Source organism: Brachyistius frenatus, unplaced genomic scaffold (genome assembly GCF_029030835.1).
Source record: "Brachyistius frenatus isolate BFR_SWC_R1_liver_20210118 unplaced genomic scaffold, ASM2903083v1 Contig_3, whole genome shotgun sequence".
In the NCBI taxonomy this organism is placed as follows: domain Eukaryota; kingdom Metazoa; phylum Chordata; class Actinopteri; family Embiotocidae; genus Brachyistius; species Brachyistius frenatus.
The window spans coordinates 3,741,909-3,766,784 of NW_027210602.1; the positions used below are offsets into that span (position 1 = coordinate 3,741,909).

At 41.2% G+C, this 24,876-nt stretch overlaps 1 protein-coding gene across 2 annotated transcripts; it reads right to left on the bottom strand.

Annotated features, from left to right (window-relative positions):
- Nucleotides 1–611: 611 nt before the first annotated feature.
- atp2a2b (ATPase sarcoplasmic/endoplasmic reticulum Ca2+ transporting 2b) lies at nucleotides 612–24,274 on the bottom strand. 2 transcript variants are annotated; one of them, XR_011311119.1, is made up of 24 exons: nucleotides 24,077–24,274; nucleotides 23,703–23,720; nucleotides 23,495–23,577; nucleotides 20,876–20,980; nucleotides 19,331–19,469; nucleotides 12,729–12,809; nucleotides 11,724–11,809; nucleotides 11,033–11,188; nucleotides 10,788–10,929; nucleotides 10,351–10,517; nucleotides 8,387–8,475; nucleotides 8,066–8,168; nucleotides 7,823–7,954; nucleotides 7,528–7,647; nucleotides 7,193–7,411; nucleotides 6,948–7,071; nucleotides 6,598–6,809; nucleotides 6,163–6,383; nucleotides 5,695–5,897; nucleotides 5,287–5,372; nucleotides 5,051–5,184; nucleotides 4,737–4,854; nucleotides 2,259–4,530; nucleotides 612–1,721 (listed from the first exon to the last, which is right to left on the bottom strand). XR_011311119.1 is itself a non-coding variant. In XM_069703776.1 (23 exons), the coding sequence occupies exons 1-23, from the start codon at nucleotides 24,192–24,194 to the stop codon at nucleotides 4,258–4,260; spliced, it is 3,129 nt and encodes a 1,042-aa protein (XP_069559877.1). In that variant the 5' UTR covers nucleotides 24,195–24,274; the 3' UTR covers nucleotides 612–4,257. The 2 variants fall into 2 exon arrangements, 1 of the variants encoding a protein (XP_069559877.1); XM_069703776.1 differs by having other exon boundaries at nucleotides 612–4,530.
- Nucleotides 24,275–24,876: the final 602 nt, after the last annotated feature.

The window sequence follows — 24,876 nt, forward strand, 5'->3', positions numbered from 1 at the left end:
ATGGATGCAAAAGTCTCCCCGCTTCACCTGATCTGTGGTCCCGGTTTATTCTCCGGAAATCAAATTGAACTGTTCAAACTTTTGCACAAGTCCCAAAATAAGTCAATAAGAGCTTGTTATATATTACTAGGGCGCGTTGAAGATAAACATTTGAGCAAACCCTCCCAAATGCATCAACTCTCGGCTACCACTACTCCCGATATTCTCTCTCTTTTATTATTCATTTAAAAAAAACTGAAATTAATCATTATTAACAGAGAATTTCTGCACATTACTGCTTCTGGATTCCTTTTATAAGCTCTACCTACCAAACAGGTGTACGTGTGCAGTTGGCATCTTTAACCCAACACTGCCACCCACTGGAGTAATGTTATGCAGTACACATTCTAGCATTTTGCCCTTTGTTTCCCCCCCAGACACATTTTGTGGCTTGTATAAAAACTTTATAAATTTTAGTTTATAGTATTCTTTTCTTAGACAGTCAATCTGATGATAAACAATGTTTTCAATTCTATAAATAACTTCAAATGTGTAAAACTGTCCAATTAACTGATCACGATTTACATTACTCTAAAATGTAGCACAAAAAAAAAGAAGAGAAAATGACACAATTCAAATACTCTAGTATTTTATTTACCTGAAACCACAACCTCAGTAATGCATGTACAATCATTATTAGTCTTCAATAATGATCGTCGTCTTTTAATTAATTTTTTTTTTTTTTTTACATATGGTTAATATTGTTCTTCGACCAGGTGTCACTGAGGAGACTGTGCGGTCCCCTCACATTAGATCACAGTTTTACAGCAGTTGATAAAGATACATGATGGTAATAATAGTAGTAATAATAATAATAATAATAATAATAATGATGCAGAGGCCATAAGAGAACAGAACACTGTTGTATTGCAGGATTACCGATGAATCCGTGTCAGTCTGTTGTCCTCATTGCAAAGGACTAATTCAAGAAAGTAAATGGATCAGTGATCTGCATGTTGAAGTTAACTAAGGGGGGGAAACAAATCAAAGTTAAAAAAAAAAAAAGAACTCAATTAGAGCACAGTCAAGTTCAGAATGAGCCATGTCTCCATGTCAAATATTGTGCAAATTACCCAAACCAATACAATAAAAACAGTGATTTCCCAATATCTATCATATATCCATCTTAATATGTCATTTGAGTATTATACATTAGAATCTATAAATACAAATTACAAAGCCTACATACAGCTGAAACGCATGCAAGAATGTTTTGTACACTGATGTACAGCTGAGACCATTCAACCCAGTGTTTTCAAGATTCTCTATGTGACGAGCTACCATGGAAGTTGGAAATAAGTTCATCATGCAAGTGGGATCGTCGAGGGTGTTTCTTCATTACTTCCCTGCACACTAAACTGGAACAGTGTCATATTGATTTTAGCATCTGCACACAGAGGTATAAATGTGTGTGTGTGTGTGTGTGTGCGTGTGTGTGTGTGGGGGCGAAAGGAACGACTTGTGAGCTCCCAGCCCAACCCCATTTTAAAGTGTACCCTTACGTATTTGGTCTTGTTACTGTGAAAACGTCTCCCTTTTAGCCTGTGCAAGGGTACATACTGCTGGTCATCATGGTGTCTGAGGTGTGTGAAGTCAGGGGGGGAGGGTGCACGCTGGAGGATGAGACGACTCCAAGTTTTGAGGCCGCTCTTAAATTATATGAAGCTTTTACGAAAGCCAACCTACAAGGGAGAGACACATTAAGTTAGTACAAAACCCTGACTGTTGTTTTTTTTTTTTTTTTTATAACAAATTCATGTTATATATTTTTTTTTTACTTTTTTTTCTACTGCAAGAGTAGATTTTGTGACTATAAGCAAGTGTCAGAAGAGTGAAAAGAACAGCACATTGTGACATTCACAATAGTGGCATGTGATCCAACATCCACGACAGGTTTTTCTGGTTTTCACTATAGGCTGGCAGCCCATAATCACTCCCGTGTGTGTGTGTGTGTGTGTGTGTGTGTGTGTGTGTGTGTGTGTGTGTGTGTGTGTGTGTGTGTGTGTGTGTGTACACACACTCTTTTAGTGAATCTGATGCCTACAAAGTAACTGGAGAATATTATTTCTCAAAATGCTTCCGAATTTAATGGCAGAAAAGTCATTTATTTGAAGGAGTGTTTCTTTGAAAATCATGTTTCTTCTGCCTTGTTTTTTTTTTTTTTTACTAGATTCTTCTGTAGTAAAGTAGTAGTGGATGCAAGACAAACGGATACTCACTCTAGTGACAGGGGAGCCATTGGAAGGCATTGAGGAAGAAAAGCACAGTTGTTAAAGTGGAACACAAACACAGTGCTAACAAACCCAGGCTTCAACCCTAGAAAACATGCTTTAGACGGGTTGGGGGGTGTGTGTGTGTGTGTGTGGGGGGGGGGGGGGGGTGTCTTCTCACACGTGGAAATCTCCACACGAGATGAAACGGTGATTGAGATTAGTGTAGTCGACCGTGTAGGCTCCGATCCAACGTATGTACACTACCACAGCGTAGGGCGCGCCCATCACAAACCGTTAATGCCTCTTAAGAGTCAAATATACGCGAGTCAGCAGGTTCTGTCATGAAAAAGCTCCTGCCCGCCCATGTTGTGCCAAGAAAACTGAAGCATTCATGTCTGAAATGATTTGTATTCAAGTACTATATGCACAAACAAAATAAAAAAAAAATAAAAAAGAACACTGGATATGAATAATGTTGATAACCAAGGGCCTCAATTATATTAAATAAAGACAGAAAACACTTGATTCAAAGGGTTCATTGAGTGTATTTCTCCATTAAGTAAAAAAACATTTGGGTTGTTGTTGTTTTTTTTATTTGCAATCCGAGTTCATTTGGAGTACTTGCTGGATTAGTATTTTCTCTTAAGATTTGGTTATTACCGTCCTTTGAATCAAACGCCATGGAGATGGTAATTAACATACAGCATCCCCACCCAGCTCCGTCTCCAAAGCAAAACACAAATAAAGTTAATGAATGTCACAAATCAATACAAACAAAAATATATCCTTAAAAAATGTTTAAGAGGGAAAGTATGTTTTGTTCTTTGTTTTCTGCACAAGCGAATAGGGGCACACCTCAGATGTTATGCTTTAGCGAGACTGTTGAGGAAAAGCATCTATAGATGAGCAAAAAAATAATAATAATAATGTTTTTTTATCATATTGAGGTAGCTGTGCTCTGCCAAGTGCAGAAAAACCTACTTATTTTTAGTCAATATAGTTTAAAAAAAAAAAAATAATAATAATAATCTTCCATGAAGTTAATTTACTCTCTCACATGGAGGACATACATAATTAAATTAGAAATGAGAAACCACATACAGTTCATGCTTGGTCACAGGACATGCGGCTTTTGTTTTTTCTGGATTCTTTTTTTTTTTTTTTTTCCTTTTTTGTTTAAGCTTAGCATCCCAAGCCTTTCCCCGTCCTTGTCTGCCACATGGAGTTTTGTCCTCTCTGAAAGAGTTCTGAGATTATACTGAAGACACAATGGTAAACATTTGAAAATAAATCAAGGCGGTATATCTAAGCCACGCTGGTCAAACAATTTACAAAGCCATAAAAAAAAAGGAAAAAAAAAATAAAAAAGAAAAGTTGCATAAAATAGTGTTCAATCTCTGTACAGATCAAATCATTTCTGATATCTTAAATTTCCTTTTCATCAAGAGGGATCTAAACAAAACCATTTTTTGTTGGTACTGTAGTGGTACAGGACATAAGATTTTTCCCAACATCGTTAAAAATATAAACCTTAAAGGCATAATTGACATTAAAAAAAAAAACTAAAAAAAAACTGGCAACAGTATATTTTCTTTCAAACCAGAAACAAAGTCCACAGCTATGGGAGTGATGGTCTTCTAACACTCGCAGTTAAAGCCTCACCCATTCACGAATCCTATCCCGACTCAGAACAGATGACTTCTCAAATGTTAACATTTTGTATTATTTGTTACGTTTCATGTGTTAAAGGTGGTCCTTCTCGTACGCACGTGGTGGGCACGCACAGGCACACACACTAACTCTACAAACGCGCACACACGCTCGCTACGCACAATCAGGAAAAGGCAGAGAGAGAGAGAGAGCGAGAGAGAGAGAGAGAGAGAGAGAGAGAGAGAGAGAGAGAGAGAGAGAGAGAGAGAGAGAGAGAGAGAGAGAAGGAGAAGAAAGAGGGGAGGTGATGGCAGTGGGGTGTGGAATGGAAAAGTCGAGGTTGTGCTCAAGTCAGTCAGGACCAGAACATGTCGGCCATGTTAGTGTCGGAGCTGTAGATCCAGAGGACCAAAGGGAGGGAAACGGCCACGAAGGGCCAGGAGATGCCCTCCATACATGCAGACAGGAAGCAGCCTTTGGAGCCGGCAGGCTTCTCCAGCTCTTTACCGGGCTCCAGGTAGTTCCTGGCAACGAACTTGAGGATTTCATCCAGTAGGATGACAGGCAGTGAGATCTTGAGCACCATTAACCACTGTGTCAGGTTCAGAGGGGTGATCTGGAAGATGATCTGGAAAGCAAGCACACAGGACCGGTCAAACTGCAGTTCGGTTTTTGGGGTGAACATTTCCGTTTTTAGAGCCGCACGAGATCAGCACTTTTACAGGAACAACAGCACAGCAACTAATTCTACCATCGTGACAACACTGCTGCTCTGTGCGTATCCATAAATCACCGAATCACATTGCATGGCAAACTAAAAACAATATTTCTCACAGGAAGAGGCTCCACATAGAGGATGAGGAAGTGGAGGGACATGGAGAGGCAGATGGCTCCCAGCAGCCACACGTTCTCCCAGGGAGGCATCCGCAGGAGGGACTGGTTCTCTGACACACTGAGGAACAAAGACAAACGGACACGTTCGGTACAAAGTCACTCACTGACATGAGAGCCAGTCGTTGGAAACAGTGTAATGGACCCTTATTTCCAACATATAAACAATAAAGGACCCGAGGAGATGAAGATGACGACACGGCAATACAAAGTTATTCGCATGAGCAACAACGGACGGATGCCTTGTTCAAACTCACCTGTTCAGAGCATTGCACATCTCAATGGTGACCAGCACAGACAGGGCCATGGTCATAGGGTAGGGAGACTCAAATATATTACAGTCCAGATCCTGGTAGTCAGGATTTTCTGGACCACATTGCAGGAAATGGCTCTGTAAGAGGTGGAGAAAACGGGTTAGAGCGAACAGTGGGAGACTTGAGTTGGTTTGTTGGAAGTGGGCTGAATTAGCATGATAGTAGTTGTGAAACTCTACCAGCTGGTAAAAGGTGATCCTTGGTCCATCCTCAGCAGCAACGAACCACCAGGCAGCAGCGCCAACAGTGGCAGCACCGACATAACCTTGTGACACACACCAAACACGGCATTTATACATGATGAATGCTTACTGAGATCGGGTGGAAGGCAAACCGAAATTACATGTGAACATTTTTTTTTTTTTTTTTTAGTGACAAAGCACAATATCTCTCCTTTCACAATATTAGCAATGTGACTGCTTCTTCAGTAATTTGGTGGCAAAGCCTGGACATCAACAAACAGGAATATCAGCACTCATTTCTCTTCAATTATCACAACGTAATGGATGGAGACACTAGATGAGTGTCTCACTGGCCCTCTTCGCACACATTCAACACCTTCAACACTTAATGATGCCCCAACTTACATCCAATGGCTAGGTATCTGAAGAAGAGCCATCCAGAGATGAGGGGCTCGCGAGCATTGCGTGGAGGTTTGCTCATGATGTCCAAGTCTGGTGGGTTGAAGCCTAAAGCGGTGGCAGGCAAACCATCGGTCACCAGGTTGACCCAGAGCAGCTGGACCGGGATGAGAGCTTCGGGGAAGCCGACAGCTGCAGTCAGGAAGATGCTGCACACAAAAGAAGCACGATAAATGATTATGATAAGAGTTTAAAAAAAGAAAAAGAAAGAAACAAGAAGTGTGCTGTAAAGCCTCAAGGTGTGCGCGCGTGTGTGTGTGTGTGTGTGTGTGTGTGTGTGTGTGTGTGTGTGTGTGTGTGTGTGTGTGTGTGTGTGTGTGTGTGTGTGTGTGTGTGTGTGTGTGTGTGTGTGTGTGTGTGTTCCAGTGGAAGAAGAGTCCTGCGGGGAGTAAAGTGTGCGTTTGTATCTCTTACCAGACAACTTCGCCCACATTTGAAGAGATGAGGTATCTGATGAACTGCTTCATGTTGTTATAAATTGCTCTGCCTTCCTCCACTGCAGCTACAATGGTGGAAAAGTTGTCGTCGGCCAGCACCATCTCGGAGGCCGTCTTGGCCACAGCTGTGCCTGAGCCCATGGCGATGCCAATCTCAGCCTTCTTTAGAGCGGGGGCGTCATTTACTCCGTCACCAGTCTGAGGCGAGGATGAGAACCGGAGCAGGGAACCATTACGTTTACAGTCAATTATAAACAATCCACCTTGAATATTTTCTTCATTCTTTGAAGTATGAAAGATGACAGCAGAGGATAAACATCTTGGGACATAACGGTGATAATCTGTACAAAAAAGCGGAGATTGTTTTTTTTAGATGACATTATGCTGAAAAGCGCATCCTTTTTTTTCTTACCATAGCTGTGATCTCATCGTAGGACTGCAGGTACTCGATAATCTTGGATTTATGTGAAGGCTCGACACGAGCATAGCAGCGGGCCTTGACCACAGCGTCTCTTTGTGCAGCAGGTGACAGATCATCAAACTCTCGGCCAGTGAAAGCCATGCTGGACACGTCGTCGTCTTCTCCAAAAATACCAATACGTCGGCAAATAGCCACTGCCGTCCCTAAAACATGAATCACAGAGCAGATTTTAAGCACCTTGAAATTGCGGGGTTTTTTTCCCCCAATTGTTCCAATTTGTGTAGAAGCAGAATGATCTCCGGGGCAAGTTTCATTTTTCAGATGCGACTGTCTCTACGTACCCTTGTTGTCTCCGGTGATCATAATAACTCGGATGCCCGCGAGACGGCAGAGCCGGATGGAGGCTGCCACCTCGGCCCTGGGAGGGTCCAGCATGCCCACACAGCCCACAAACGTCAGATCAGTCTGGGTGATTAAAAAAAAAAAAAAAAGGAAAGAAAAGCAAATGCAAGTTACCAGAAGTCACACCACATCAAAAGTTTTGGGGACAATCCAGTGAGCTTGTCCACCCGTCCCAGCTTCTCACCTCGTACTCAATGAAGCGCGTGGAGTCCTCTAACGCCATATCTTCTTTTCTCATGGGGTTATCTCGGGTGGCCAGAGCCAGACAGCGCAAAGTGTCCCTGCCGGTCCCGTACTCTCTGATCACAGACATGAGCTTTTCCTTGATGGAAGGGGTCAGGGGCACTTTGTTACTCCCTACACGTACGTGTGTGCACCTGTCAATAACTCCCTCGGGGGCACCCTGTAAGCAGGACCGAATAAAAGACAAGAAGGAAAGGACCAAACGGTAAGTTAAGAGAAACGCCTTGAATAACGTCTTGAATTCCTGCAGTAATGCTCAGCGCGTGCGATTCTTACCTTTACGAACATCTTGCCAGCAGAGGAGCGCGCTTTATTAGGAGTGCAGTACACCGACATGGACTTCCTGTCTCTGGAAAATTCCAGCGTAAACTCTTTCTTCATCAGCTGCTTGATCACCTGTTAAAACACAACCGCAATAAGAACTCCGTTCCGCTTTTGAGATTATTAAAGAAAAATAAGCCGTTATGCATTTAGCTTTACGTCAACTTATTTGAATGAAGTATAGAAACAAAACAAACAAACAAACATTTTATTGCAAAGAAGTGATTTTGAAGAGTTAAAAGTTACATACAGAATTACAGGCGTTGGCGCGCTCAATCTTGGACAGGCCTTTCACATCTGTATCGAACACGTTCATCTTCTCCGCGAGGCATGTGAGAGCCGTCTCTGTGGCCTCGCCCACCTTCTCAAACACACCTTTGGTCTGGACAGACACAAACATAGAACAATAATAGGGTCAATCATCCTCATAAATTGCGTTGTGGTGCTGCCGTGTCGGTGCCATGAGTAGTAAGAACCAGTTAACACGACTGACCTCGTTGTAATCCAGTGAGGAATCGTTACAGAGAGCACAGATAGAGGCCAGCTCCACCAAGGCATCGTACTGGGAACATTTGACGGCTTTGCCATCATGGAACCTAAAGAAGTCACAGAAGTAGGCAGGAAAGAATTAGTGAGTCAGCGGTGCAGATTTAATGGAAAGCAAGATTAACGTTACCAGCAGGTTTAAATCCACAGAGATTTTTAGCCAGCCTGATCAAAAAAATCAAATTTATTCAAGGATGATCCGGAAATATTTAGTTCGATGCACTAATTTAGGCTTTAAAAACAGAAGTGATTAACGCTAAATACTTACACTTGTCCATCTGGGGCATATGTGGAGCCAGTGACAGTGAATTCCTTTAATGAACAGCGATCACCCTCTGCCCGATCAATGATAAACATCTAGAAAGACAGAAATTGTAGAGACAAGCGGTCGGTACGTGATACTAAGACCGAACATCTGTTGCCTGTGGGTAAACGCCTTGTGACACGACAGAGCTTAATCAACATTTCTCTGCAATGTCTTCTATGCTGCATCCATTCAAGTGCAAACATGGCCAGTGGAAAGCAGAGATTGGTGTACACTGCATCCAGCAGGTGGCAGCACTACACAATCCACATCAAACGAGTCCATTCCAACACAGACCAAGGTATAATAATGACATCGCTGAGCCAAAACAGACACCGAGCACTGTAGAGGGAAGGGTTCACAAATGACATCTTACAGCAAGAAAGGCACAGAAATCCTCTGTGTTCGGTCACACCACATGAATACACTCTGGATTAAATGCGAATCACTCAGAGTGCAAATACTTGAAACCTTTGGGTAGCGATAATGATCCCAGTGTCATGCTTATTCAAGGTCTTTAGAAAATATATTCAAAATGTTCCGTCTATTTGAATTTGAAATGTTCAAAGTAGGATTTGTTGATTAAACATAATAAAGTATTATTACATGATAGAAATATCACAAACCAATACTAAGCTCAATGCGTGAGAAGATAAAACAGAGGTTTCAATTCAGATAATAGAAGAACTGTTGCCACTGCTGTCGAATGTATGCAGTCATTTATACAGAACACATTCTTCCATTACAAGGCACCACATTTGCACACACTTGAGAGGGGCAGAACAGAGACATACAGGGGATGAAAATAGAAATATCTGGATAAAATGATGAGCTGGCATTATGGCTGCACTCCCCTCAGGCACCAGCAAGACCACAAAAAGTAGTGATGTCAATGGCGGTCCAGCCCAAAACACAAGAGGACGTAACAATTTGAACTGAATGAAAACATTCAGTCACTCAGGGGAATACATTTTAGTAGTGCCCTATTTGGACAGGGCCATCTTAAATGCTGGAGATGTGTCAAATGTATAAAATAGGAATGACATCCAACTGTCACTATATTAAAGGCATTATGAAATTGCTCATCATAGGTTTGTTTTGAATTGATTGCAGGAAATTGCACGGGATGAGCGAGGCATGAAGAGATGGAGAGACAGCGGAAAGAGACACAAGGTCAGTTATGCAACTCTACTGGTTTTGCTGCAAGTGACTAACTACAGCATACTGATCAGTGTGCTGCTGAACGGGGGGAGGGGGCTGAAGAAAAACACTGAGAAAGATGGAGGGACAGAAAAGGACGGTGAAAATACACACTTTGTTATACAACAACGGACAACAAATTGGAACCAGATTTAGCCTGAAATGATACATGCTCATAAGCCTTTAGCATAAAAATGGAGAATAATGGATAAATATAGGATTTCTGATACACAGTGAAACCAAATGTTTTTGAAAACTTTGGTTTTGTTTCATTCATTTTTTTTAACATTTAAAATGATTATTTCTACAATTCTAAAACTCTAAACATCCTGATACAAATAAGAACGTATTATGTGACGACTGAACCCGACAGGCTGAATAAATGCCCAGGTTATACTTTCGGTTGGTTGAGATGTTCTTTAACAATAATACCTTACTTATCTGTTTATGTCACTATTTCACGGGAATTTATATCTTACTTTAACTTGCAGAGGGTTTGAATTTTTTGCTTCACATCTTGTTATAACAGCAGATTTCTAAAGTGTCAGCAAAGCGCCCAAAGATTATGACTGCCAAAGGCAGCAGGTTTGGTTGGCCCCTTCAAAAACCAAAACCAAATTCAAATTCTCTAAATGGCGGTGTGTCGCAATAAATATATGAAAATGAAATCCACCAGAGAATCTACTGTCCATCGCTCCAACAGGTACGAAGAGCAACAGTCCTCTTACCCTGCACACGGACATCTGGTTGGTGGTCAGTGTGCCAGTCTTGTCAGAGCAGATGACCGATGTGCAGCCGAGGGTCTCCACAGAAGGCAAACTGCGGACGATGGCATTCTTCTTGGCCATGCGGCGTGTTCCTAAAGCCAGGCAGGTCGTGATGACAGCGGGCAGACCTGGATAGCAGTAGCAACACGGCCACAGAGGAAAAGAGGATTATTAAGACTAATGGGAAGATAAACAATTCCTGAAAGAAATGTTCATAGCCATTTATATTCTTTATTTCACCGAAGGAAATACTATCTCTTCTACTATCTTTTTTTTTTTTGCCCAAGTATCATAAAATACAGAAAAATAGCCCATATCGTAGGAATTTCCATTGGGACCTCTCGGGGCAACAAGCATGTCAAGGACATGGGTTATATTTGAGTAACACTCGAGCTTACCCTCAGGAATTGCAGCAACTGCCAGAGCCACAGCAATCTTAAAGTAATAGACGGCGCCTCGGATCCAGGACCCTCCATGGACGGGATCATTGAAATGCCCAATATTGATGAGCCACACAGCAATGCAGATCAGTGTAATAACCTAGAATTTTACATCAGTTGTAGTTTAAATATTATATTAATATCAATAAATTTAGTACAAAAGTCAAAAACACAGTTTGGCACAATAATGTCACTTTAATAACCTTAGATAGTTGCTGCCCAAACTCATCCAGCTTCTGCTGCAGAGGCGTGCGCTCCTGCTCTGTTGATGCCATCTCATCTCGGATTTTGCCGATCTCCGTGTTGCCGGCTGTGGCCACCACCACACCGACAGCCTTACCAGCTGCAATGTTGGTACCCTGTGGAGTTAACAGTGAAAATAATGATGGGGAAAAAACATATCCTTTACTAAGCTTATAGGCAAAGGGATGAAAGTAGTTTAACAACTACGCTGAAACGGTTCAAAGCCCCCCCCCCTCCCCTCCCCACACACACACACACACACACGTGTCTTTACAGGCAGCAAGAGTCAACATGCAGCGCAAGTCATGAAATGACTTTCTGAAACAAAAATCAAAAACAGCAGAAGCTGCCAGTGGCAACAAAAGATGACATTTTCTTTTTGAGGACTCTTCAGCCATTCAGATATGCATTGTATATGATCCTTTATGTATGAAAGATGAAAAACAAAGAAACTAATTAATAATTCAACATTTCCAAAATTGGTAAAAACAGAAAAGAAATGAGAAAAATTATATTTGAATACAGATAGTAGGGCAAAAAAAAAAAAAAAAAAAAAAACGAGAGAAGGAAGGACAACATCATTGGGAATATGATATAGAAGTGTTAAAAAAAAACATTGAACAGCCTAAAATAGTGTCGTGAGTCACTTACAGAGAAGAGCATGTTCTTCTTGTCCTGGTTGACAGCACGCGGGTCAGGCACCGGGTCTGTGTGTTTGATCACAGACACAGACTCTCCTGCAGGAAGAGAGCAGGAGATAAGAGAATGGGAAGCAGTGGGAGTTTCTACACAGCAGAGCATGTAGTGGTAGTTGAGACGGTTGGTTGACACCTTGGGCTGATAATGTGTGGAAAAGGCTTTGCAGCTGTCTGAGCAGGCCTGACAATTATCAAATAGTGCTCTGCCACTGCCTTTCAAACCTTTCATCTGATATGTGCTTGCACTGTGTGTGTGTGTGTGTGTGTGTGTGTGTGTGTGTGTGTGTGTGTGTGTGTGTGTGTGTGTGTGTGTGTGTGTGTGTGTGTGTGTGTGTGTGTGTGTGTGTGTGTGTGTGTGTGTGTGTAATCAACTGTGCAAGGGCTGCACTCATATGATTGGGTAAGGCAGGGAGCGTTTGACATGGCCATGAATGGGGAATGGAAGAGAGGAGGAAAATAGCTCAAACACTAAAATATCCCATGGAATTTGCTACCAATTAAGGCAGCAGAGCAATACAGACTTTAAGGACTTGATTCACATAAACTTTTTCTCTCATATATTATCCCCTTCTCATCTTTTCCATCTACCTCATTGTCTAATTATCCATCCACAGACATCCATTTACCTTTCTTCCACATCACTCTTATTTCCTTTGTTTTGATATGGACTGAGCAGCCATGACTACTGGGTGTAATGAGGCCATGTGCGTCGAAAGGAGACAAAGTTATTATTCTTGTTGAAATGTGTCTGGGTTTATCAAAAGAGACGAGTTGGTGGAAGAGGCAAGCAAATAAATAATGCAACAAAAGAGCCTATAAATATGGACTTTATAGAGAAACTTTTAAAGGATAGTACAATGTAAACATACAAGCACGTGTCATAGGTGAAGACACTGAGAGCTCACAGACAAAAATGGCTAAAAAAAACCTAAAAAAAAAACGTTCCAAAAAGCTTTACCTGTAAGAATTGATTGGTCTACCCTCAGTGTGGTTGACTTGATGGAAGACAGCCTGATGTCTGCAGGCACTTTATCACCAACTGTGAACAGAAACAACAAAGCATAGGAGACACTTTAAGTACCTCTTAACAATTTAAATGTATCTACAAATGAAGTTGACTAAATGTGAATAATTTGTAGTAATAGACTTTAAAAAAAAGCAGATGAGTGCGAAGTACATGTCCCACATGTAAAAAGACGCTTCTAAAATTTGAGTATTTGATCATGAAAAGAGCGAATATACTAAAAAGCAATAAACAAACACAAATCACCACACACAGACATTAAACACTTGGAAATAAAATCAACTGCCGGGTTATCCCAAGTCATGCTTCTTGGGAGTAATAAAATAATCAAACCCAAGTTATTTGTCAGAGAGGCTGTGGGAGAATCGGGCATTCAAAAATTATTAATGTTCCACTCATCTCCGGCTCATTCGTTCCACTAACACAAGGGTTGAGCAGTCCTTAGTAAAACAAATGCAAAATGTAAACACACAAAATTTCAACTGTTTTCTCTGTCTAAAGCCAGTAAATACAATTAAAGCCACGGACATGTATTAGCTCTGCTTAAAAAGGTCGAGAACAGATGACTTGGTCTTGTCTCACAAGCAGCTGGGTCTGATCTGCCAATAAAAGTGCTGATAAATGAACCTTCTCAGCTTTGTAGTTTGAATAAAGGGCAAAAAAGTATTTGAAGTTAGACCTCGTTAAGTAAGTAAGATTCTTCTTTAAGTGCTATTTTTTTTCCATTTGTTTTTCCAATACTATGGGACGAGACTGGAAATACAAACATGAAACACCTCTTGAAAGTTCAAAACCATAATAAAGATGTGAAAAATCTATTTCCGGTTCAGATTCAAAACATTTGTTAAGGTTATATTCTTCAAATCTCGCAACAAGTATCTTCCTTGCATCAAACCTTTCTATCACCATAAGAATATGGGCCAGTTATGGGTCCGCTTAGCACCCAAAATTGATGGCTGACACTTTTATTGACATTTTAAAGAGGTAAGCACAATGGAAAATGCCACTACTGCTCCAAAGAAATATGACTTTCAGCTTACAGTAAGACATCGGACAACTTGAAAGAGTGAAGGCAAAAGCAATGACCCAGAGGCTCTTAAGAGTCCCTCTGTGGACAGTGGTGACAGACATGTAAACCAACCCTTGGGCCTCTGCAGTGCCCTTCTGAGTTGAGAGGAAGAGAGAGGGAAAAGGAGGAGAGAATAGGAAGAAGGATTAGATGAGTCCCGCAAAACACACGCCCAAAAATGGGAAAACTATTTTGATCGGTTGAAAACAAGCTGCTGTATTTGGGGGAAGGGAGATGATAAAAAAAAAACTTCTGTTTTAAGCAAGGAGAACCCACTTTGCGTCACATGAGCTGAAATAGAACCGGTATGACGTGTGCTTGTGTACAGACAGCTCATTCGCTCTGCGCATTCTCTTGAGTTTGTGGCAGCTTTTTTTTAACCATCAATACAGAGACTGAAGTGAGGAAATTCTACTCAATAACTAAGTAACCAATAAGATGGGTAAATCATAGCATTGTTTCACATGCTGCTAATACAATACAATTAATTTACAAATCATTTTACTGTAACGTGGTAACACGGAGTTCATGCGGAGTGATAATGCTCCTGGACTGCACCAGCTACACTACCAAATTTGGTCCTGCAGTTGATTACAGTGTCAAACCTGCCTCCAACCTAGATCCCCCTTAACAGACAGGCGATAGTGAAGAAGATGAACAGGCATACCATGAGGGAGCACACAAAGGAATTGAGGAACTGCAGTCACTGGAAATATTAAAAGAGTCGAAGCCCCGTGGGAAGCTTCCCACAAAAAGTCACTAATTTAAAAAGAAGAAAAAAAACTCCTACGTTGGAGTAAAAGCAAAACACTGCTATTTTCCACCCATTGGTGTATAGTGGGAATAAGCTCACAGCAAATAGACTAACCCACTTTCACAGGCAATTTGAATAGTTGGCCAGCAAGAGGACATTATAAAATACATTTAATAAAAGTATGTGGGTAATCTTAATTTCATCACAAACCTGCACATTATGAGAAACATGAGTGCAATGATCCACAGAAATTTGCTGCAGTTACCCAAAATGCGCAGCTGTTTCAACGGAGAGTGACATTATCTTCATTTCATCTGAGAGTACACGCTCTTTTAGCTCTTATTTTTATGGGAAAGAGTGTACAGCCTCTGAGACGGAGACCTTTCCTTCTCCCTTGTGAACAAAGGATTTGATCCGTTATCTGGTCCCTTGAGTCGGGGACAAATGTCAGGCTGCATACAATAACACCCCATCAGCTTGTAAAGACCAAAGCAGCTTTCATGCACCGTTTAGGGTTTCTATCCACCTTTCCTTTAAATCTTAACAATGACGCAAAGCCCTATTGCATGTGACCAAAAGTAGATCAACTTCAACTCTTGCAAAGTATCCCAGGATGGTGAATCCAGATGACAGACACCATTACAATGCAGCGTACAACGCATTTTAGATTTAGATTTGAGTTATAGTGAAGGCTACCGAGCACCCAACTATTCATCATGGGGGGTCCATTGTAACGCCAGAGGCCTAAAGGGGTTGTGTATTTTCTTTCCCAGTGATTAAGGCTCCTTGATGTGCTAGCACGTAGGCTTGCAACCTTCTGGGACCGCTCATGAGTTCCTCCAGCCCTCCAGGGACTCTTCCACTCGTCTTATGAATAGGAAAAAAAAAAAAATCATAAAACTAAACCTCAACATACACAAACACACATGACACTGTGCATTCCATACATCTTTTAACGTGTTACAATAATAATAATAATGCGGGAGCACAAACAAGTTGAACAGACAAGCAGCAGAGGACAGGCAGAAACAAACGGCTTTGGTGCTGACAATAGACAGACTATCCTACACTCTTAAACACAGGACAGGAAATCTGGCTATGTGGCCATCTGAAGCACAAATTATTTATCCAAATGAATTCGTATCCTTTCTATGTGTTACATCCCGTTTCCCTAAAACAAAACAAAAAACCCAGAGGTGTTCAGTTTCACATGTCCAAAAAGTAACAACGGTGAAACAAAAGCAGCCCAACAGAGAAAGAACAGCCACTGTTTCCTCAGTAGAGTGCTGGCAGGAAATAAAAACCCGGAGACGCACTCAGGATTTTTAATGAAAGCTTGCAATAGTCAAGAGACCAAACAGTGTGTGAATGGCTCAACTAAGGAACAGTGAGTCATTATGATGTGGGCAACATGACACTCGGGGTATAACTGAAGAAAACCAGGAAAGCTACAAAGCTTCTCTGTAAAATTAATCAGTGTCTAAAAGAGTTTATAATATAAATGAAATACGCAGCTTTTGAAATTCAGAGTGTACAGACACCCGTCAGTCACCTGTAATCAAGGTATACCTTGATACCCATCACAAAAATGGTTGATTTATTTGGCCATGATAAGTCATGATAGAAATTCAGAATTTTGTCTTTGAAATGATTATTGAAAATAGAAACACTTAATGTAGAGGTTCATTAAGTGAGAAAAATAAAGACAATGTATACTCCCGGAGCCATTTTCAATTCCATTTTGGTGTGTGCTTTCAACCCATGATTTGAGACATACCCAGGTCATTCGTCATTTAGCATTCCTACGGCTACCTCGCAGAAATATGTGTCATGTTAGCTCATCAGAGCTGTCAAACAAAACGTTGTCAAAATCAAGTTTTGAGAAGCAACGATCCGACTTGCACACAAATTCACCTTTAAATAGTATTTTAAACACTGAAAAATGTCTACATACAGTATAGACTATCAAGGCATTGCAGCATGCATCTATGACTGTAAACAGGAGCTCGCCACAAAATCGGTTATAATAATTTAAACCTAATTATGAAATTCTGAATCAGATTGACCCGAGTGCCACCCTGTTTATTAAAAAAAAAAAAAAAAAAAAATTTTTTTTTAAAAATCGTCCCTGAGCAATGCTTGTGCTACAAGGACGTAAACTAGATCCTTTCCCGTTAAGCTGCCGGCTGAGATATCGCTGATGCAAAATTAGGCAGGTGAGTCACTTAAAAGCAAACTGTGGTCAATGATATCCAATTCATACTGCAAAAGAAAGAACACAAAACAGCCAAATCACTGAACTGTGATAAGTAAGCATACTCCGAAGGAAAAACAAACAAACATGTGTCTGGAAATTCTGTGTTCGTGGAACATGTCCTCTTTTATGTGCTTTAGAGGGCAGGATTTTAGATGTACCATACTCAGTGTTTGCAAGGCAGACATCGAGTGTGTGCGTGACTGGGAGAGCAAAACCGTCAAGTGTGTAAACAAAGACAGGGCGGTAAAAAGCATGTTATCGACAGAGCAGGTACACATAACCATAGTGATTCGCACACTCGGCACGCAGACTGCGACCAGCCACTTAACAACAGTTGCTCTGACGAAGCATCTGCAATTGTGACGGCAAACTAAGTACTTGAAGGATATAAACCATCTGACTGGTCTGACGAAACACTCTCCAGCCTGGTATTGCACTCGCACATCGTTACCCTGCGGTACACTCGCACTGCGACTCGCTGCCGGACTAGTTGGTTTTGCTAACCGAGACATGAACACGCCGCAGCCGGTTGGCCGAGTAAATGTTACCGTAGTTGTTTTCGTTCTGATGCTACTAATTTCACTTTGTGACAGAACCATACCGTGCAACTTAAATCTCTGAATCAGCTCCATCCTCGTTATTTATATGACCCAAGAGACCCATCTGTCCGAGTTAGGGCCATTTTTATGCCACTGCTTGCTCCTGCAGTCAATAAATCACGAGGCTGTAACTGTGTATGTAAAGCAGAGTGGCTTGCTTGATTTAGCTACCGTCCCGCTGAAACATTAGGGAGCAGGTTGAATGACCCAAGTGACTCTAAACATGGCGTGATAGTTGAAGCCACACAAACTGTGGTGCTACCTGAATTACAATACAAGACAATGTCTTAAGTGTTACTAAGAATGCCAAGTGCATTTTAATTATCTTTTTTTTTTTCATGCATACATTTTAAGTATTTGTTGCTGCAATATTGCACAATGCTGCAGTACATTCTTTGTTATGTTAGGCAGTTAAGAGTCATTACATTTTGTTTTTTTTCTTTACTGTACAGTATTTTGTCAACATTGATGTGTTTGTGACTGAGGCACAATAGACCAACCACTTTCAGTAATCAACAAGCAGGAGTTGGAAATTGGCCACCCAATTCCATCTCTTGCTTTAGAACAGCTTTAATGTCGTTCGTTGGAGGCTGTTAGGATTACATTTCAGGATGATTTACATTTCTGAAAAATAATATTTTCATCACTTTGCAGCAGATTGTGTCACTATGAGCCATGATGCCGTGGTAGGCAACCATTCAAGGACAGATTATGCCTCATGTATTCGTTTAAAAATATGAGGGTACCGTCAAATAAGATAGCTTTATCCTACACTGACAAATAAATCCTGTACTTATGTCATACTTTTTTTTTTTTTTTTTTTAATTAAAAAAAAATCATTAACAAAATCAATTTGCATACGAGACTGAAAGAGTTATTAAAGCGCAAATTTGTGTCGCAGAGTTTAACACGTTCACTTTGAAAGGCAGTAAAAACCTGTAGGTTAGGTTGCACAACCCTTTCCTCTATCTTCTGACAAGATCATAGGCAGTAAGAAATCTTTTCCGTGACTATAGTCCATTAAACTTTGCTCTGGGATAAACACAAGAAGTTTTTTTTTTTTTTTTTTTTTTTATAGGAAGCCACATAGTTAATGTAAACAGAGGAAGAATGAAAAAAGGCAAACGAAGAAAGATTCCAGGTCAAATGAAGTCTCGGTAAGAAAACACAGAAAACAGGAGAAGTGAGGAGCAGTGACGCAAAAGGCATAAACATACGTGGCCTTCTCCAAGTTGAGGTTAGCCAAGAGATGTTCAGGAACAGATTGGACCTCTGCCCTTATATTGCGTAACTGCTCGACTTACTCTGCACTACCATTATTCTGAGTCGTCGGGGAGGGCGGGGGAGGGGGGATTGAACAGGATGAGGGATACAAGGTACCTCTTACGGTTACCAATACCATGTTACTGTAGAATTACAGGCATTGATTCCTCTCATTTTAATTTCTAGATAATAAGTGCCAAACCAGTTGATCCATCCACAATCAATTTAACAACACAGATATTGATACAGACCAATCAATGGAAAACTATGTTCTCTTCTTTCAGAAAAAACATGGCAGAGACTCGAAAGGAGACAAAATGAATGCATCCAACAAATTGAATGTTGCTTTAAACCTTTCGATACAATTTCAGCTATAGGGATCAAAAGTTGAGTCTGCTCTGAACTTCCTTCAATGGAAATATGAAGAACAAGTGACAGAAAAACAGATTCAAGAGTTTTCGCAATAATGAGTAATTTAAAGATGACTCCTCCAACCGATGTTGTTGTTTGCCCTCATTTTTTGTTTTGTCAAGGTAACTTACAAGCAACTAAGAACTTTCTGTCTGAGTGTATACCTGATATTTGTCATCTTACCTGCCACCTCCACAATGTCGCCAGGCACAATGTCCCTGGCTTTGATTCTCTGGACGCTCTTCCTATCTTGGCGGTAAACCTTCCCCATCTCCGGCTCATACTCCTTAAGTGCTTCAATAGCATTTTCTGCATTTCGCTCCTGAACAGTACAAAGAGTAAAATAAGTCAAAAACAAGCACATTTCACACAAAACCTTAACCTTAAATGATCTGGATTAAAAGTAAAAATGGAAAGTAGAGGACTGAGAGATAAGGCTGATGATGTTTATTTTCTTCTATCAAAGATTGGTAAGAGCTTGACAAATCAGGGAAGGACACGTTGCAACTGATAAGAGTCAATCATAAAGCTAACGTGCATGTTTGCATCACTCTATTCAAAACACTCCCTTTTCCCACTCTAAGACCAATCCAAGAGTTTTTAAATTAAAATAGGGTGAGCGGCATTTCCAAAAGTCTGTTTTAGAGGTTTAAAATTTCCAGACTAGTGTGGATGCAAGGAGCAAAGGTGAGCAAGGGTTATGTGATTCAGAACGTACTGTGGATGTAGACACTTCCTCCTCACCACCTCCCTCCATCCCACCCGTCCACCCACACAATTCATCGTGGGCAAAAAGCCCATTTTAAGCTCCTCATTTATACAAGACCTTTAACAAACTTTTACTTTGGAACACGATCCAGCAGAGCTTTACCTGACCTACACGGTTCACCTAGTATAGTGTGGTGTGATTTATTATCAAATGGATTATTCAAATGTGTTCATTGCATATTTATCCCAAAGAGGACATGCGGTTTAGACAAACAGGTCTGATGACTAAGAGAAGCAGCCTAACTTCAAAACGGCGCCTGATCTTTTAACCCGGTGGAGAAATTAATTCCCCTGCAGATATTAACCACAATTTATGAATCAGGGCTTGCTCGACTTGTTCCTTACATATTTTTAAACATGTAAATACAGGATCTGTTGTAAAAGTGTGTGTGTGAAATAAACAGGAAACATGTGCCACATCATGGCTTTTTCCATTTCAATAATCGCCTGTTTAGATCTCACTATAAACCAAAGAACAGACACAAACAGAGATACAATAAACAACTAATCTAATTTTATGTATCCCATGGTCATTCTTAGTAGAAGGGGGATGGGGGCCCGTGGGTCCTAGCAGGCACAGCTTTGTCAGATTGCATAGCTCACTTGTCAGGATGGAGGGATGGAAAAAGCAGCCCCAATGGGTTGCTTTAAATTAGGGAGCATGTGCTGATTAACAGAGACTGTTGATTTGATTGCTTATCGGGAACGAGCCCAGTCCATCCACGACATGATTAGTTTCCTCTTTCAGTGGGACTCCAACCAGATATAAAACATCTTCTGCATTCTTAACACACATTTGTGGCACTGGAAGAACGATCCACTGTTAGGTTTTAAAAGGATTGGTTTTCTCTAACTATATATCTATAACTATTGGAGTACTCGTAATAATTCATAAACAACTGGTGAAACGAGATACATTTCAACTACCCATATCAAGGTAGATGTGTTGCGTGTGTTTACCTGCCAGACTCCTACAATGGCATTTGCTATGAGAATAAGTAGGATAACAAAAGGCTCCACAAAGGCTGTAACGGTTTCTTCTCCCTCTTCAAACCAGGCCAGCACCTGCACACAAAACAGACAAAAACAAATTAACAAGAATTCAACTAACTGCCAGTAACAATTAATATTAATATGCAAGTGTGAGATACTCAGAGCATTGAAGTCCTTGACCTGGGTTAACATTAGCTGCACCCCCCCCCCCCCAAAAAAAAAACCACAAAAAAAACACCAGAAATGATCACTTCTTCATGCCTGATGTGAGATGTTTATATTGCATTTAAAAAAGTTACATGTCTTTACAGAGTTACAAGTTACAGAGTCAAAACACGATTCCTTTCCGTCAAACAAAAGATTTACTTTGAAATTTCGGTGCCTAATTTGTGTGACCTGACCTTCTAGCAATTTAATAACAATTTGAAACATTTGAAAGAACTGTATCTTTCAAATTCAACAGAACATGTAACAAAACAAAACAAAAAAATCAATTAATGGTGCCAGCCACGTCACCCATATGAATGGAACAAACAGGAGGTGGAAAGGTCAAAACTATTTTCAGCTGATTGTCTATTTAGTGGCGAGCTCCCCAAGTGCAGTTTGTCTCCAGCCTTGTCTCACATTATACCGCACAACATGTGAAAGAACTCAATAAAATGATTAAACGTAAGTCAGCAGCAAATGTACACTCTTTGCCAAATGCAGTTTAATGTGGTTCTACCTCATACTGTGTGTTTAGACAGAATACAATGAAAAATATAGTATCATGTGCCGAAATGTGCCAGTTTGACATTTTTGTAGAGGCTAAAAAATTGTGTGCAATAAGTAAAAGCTTACGAGAGCACGAACTCAATTTGCGAATGTTTTTCAAATATGTATCTGCCATGCGTCCTTTTCACCAAACTGATAATTATCAGCTTAATTCTGCAATTTCCTTCGAGTCTTTTTTCTACTCACCTTGTTAGTCTGTGAAGTTGTGCCAGAACCCCACTTTGACATGTACAGTACATATTTGGCATATCGATGTCAACTATTAACTACCTTTTTTTTTTTTAATAATTCACGATAATTATCAAGGCAGCTTCTGGCAGTATTGCAAACTGGGCCAAGTGTGTTAGAACGAGTGTAGTAACCACTTTCTCCTCTTTTAGAATCTATGCCAGGAGTGAAGTGTGTCAAATGAGCAGCAAACTGCTCCTGTCTTTTCCTACTCTAACCTATTTAGATAAGGCCAATCAAACTCAAATTCAATCCTCGGTCTCCTAAACCAAGTCATACGTTGCTCCTATCAGGTCCTCAGTGTCTTAATAAGAAGTCAAATGTTGTCACACTGAAATAAATGTGAACGTGTCTGCATGTGCTGTGTGACCGAGAGCACGCTGCCAAATACAGCTGATGATTTAAAAGCTTTGTAAGCATAGCAGGCTGTTATCACTGTGCTTTGGTGACGGATGATATCCTCAGCCAGTTAACCAACAAAATACTGTCACACACACACACACACACTATTATAGAGCTTGACATTCTACTGGTGACAAGAACACGAGCGTTATAATTAATGTCTCTTCATTAATGGTTCTGTAATGTTATGTCGTGATGACAACATGAATACTGGGCAAGTAATGCAGAGACTCTCAGTCATTTTAGTCCTTGCTCTAGCATAGCGGCCTGTTAACGCCGGGAAATGCAATCATCGGAGAGGCATACTGGCTTCTCAGGTGTCTTGACAGCCAAACACATTGCATGCTGCTCATTCCAACAACATGCCACATAGTCATCAGGCATGTTAAAGTGACACGATTATCTCTTCCTAGATTACCTCCATGTCAGTCCTTCAGACCTCTTGACTATTGATGTGCCAACACAATCTCTATGAGGCAACATGCTCATAGAGGCAGTAATGAGTTACCACTCGCTGAAAGAGCAAAAGCAGGTTTGCATTGACATGTGATACCTTAAAACAGAATCATAAAAACATTTTGATCTGGACTGTGTCACCAGACAAATTCTGCGTGCCTTTCTTTTCCACTTTGAGTGGTGTTCTTGCTGAGAAATCAGAAAATGATTATATACAAATGTGGAGGCTGACAGAGCTGTGATGAGAAAATGAGAAAAACATACTGAACTCATCGCTAAAAGGAAAAAAAAAAAAAAAGGAAAGAGGAGGGTGGTGGAGATGAACAATGACGATGTTTAACTGGCAGATTGCCAAATTTTACTATTTCATTTTGTTCTCGACACTCTATATTCTGTCTTGAAGGAAACGAAGCAGGTACTTGTATTTCGGAAGTCGGTGTGAATCACCGTGAACTATTCGTACTAACATACTATCCGTATTCAACTGCATCTTCAGTAGAGTACTGAACACGGCAACTTGTCGCGTCAAAGCCTCTTCACAGACTATTTTAGACGATTACTAATCTTAACAATATAGAAAAGGGAGAATTGCACTTGGCTGGACACAAGTCAGACATGGGCGACTGAATTAGTTTCACTGAGTCAGCTGTATCTGGTCGTTATCTGCTGAATGAACACCGAACAAGCCGCTTGCACAGCTAACAAAACGTGCGTTTTTATACTTACAAAGGATATGCAGGCAGCAAGTAATAGGATCCTCACGAGCAGATCTTCAAACTGTTCAACCACCAGTTCCCAGAGGGATTTGCCTAGAAAACAAAAGTTTAATTGAAAAAAAAAATGAAAAAAAATGAATGAACGTTTCCCTTTCATCGAATAATTAGTAATGAATTGTAAACATATACAGGTGACCTCTTGCTTGTGGTCCACTCACCCTCCTCAGCTGGCAGCTCTGCGGATCATCCCATTCAGGCCGCAGACCAACAAAAAAAAAAAAAAAAAAAAAAAAAAAAAAAGAGAGATAGACAAGCAGTTAGTTAAAACGTACAGTACCATGTTGCTGTAGCGAGAGCAGCGGGTTTAGATGCTTTTATAACACAGTCACAAAAGTGACGCTTTCTGCCGAAGTATTTCAACACACGGCTCGTGACGTCAGCAAGCTTCCTTTTTTTTTGTTCGCTCGTTACAAACGAGGAGCTGAGGGCCACACACACACACACACACACACACACACATCACCGGGGTGGGGGTGGGGGTGGGGGTAGCTTCAAGGTTTTTGGACCAAACAAACATAAACCAGCTCTTTACCGTTTGGTCCATATAGTTCCCGCTGTTTCTTCACTTCCTCTAAACTCAGACCGGTGCTTTCGTTCACGTTAAAAAAGCTGTAAACTTCTTCGACCGTCTTTGTGTGCGCGTTGTCCATGGTGGACGGCCACTTCACACCGCTCGGTCCCGACCTCAAACCTGTCGCGGTCCTATCCTTCCTTCCTTTTTGTTGTTGTTGTTTTTTTCTTGGGGGGGGGAGGAGGAGGGGGTCACGGTGGGGTTTAAAAACAAAACAAAAAATAAATAAATACTGGAAATGGTTAAAGAGCGGAGGCCACACTGTGTTGGCTGTTACCGCAGCGAGGCGCGCAGGTGTCCGGCGAGAGTGGACGACAACTAGCGGCTCCTGAGCTAAAAGGAGGAGGAGGAGGAGGAGGGGGGGGGAGCTAACAGGCTAATGCTCGCTAGCCGCTCCGCTTGAATTCGCCGGCTGCGGGTTCTCCGCTGGTTCTCCGCTGGTTCTCTTCAGAGACCTTCGGGACGGAACACACACAAACGCGCGCACACACACACACGTCAACACCGCGGTCTTCAAATCGGCCGCCGGTAAATGTCGTCCGCTTTCTTTCGAAAAACCGCTAATCCCGGTGTTATTTGTCCGTCCAGCTCGATGGTTTATTAAACATGCGGTTTTAAGTTGCTGCTCGGCTCCTTTCGCCCCGTGCGTCGCGTCCTCATCGGCACCAATCGCGTTTCTCCGTCGGATGCGGTGTTCAGTGTCCGCATGTGGAATCAGCTCATTGGTTGGAGACACCGGAAGTCCCTCTCTCTTTCTCTCT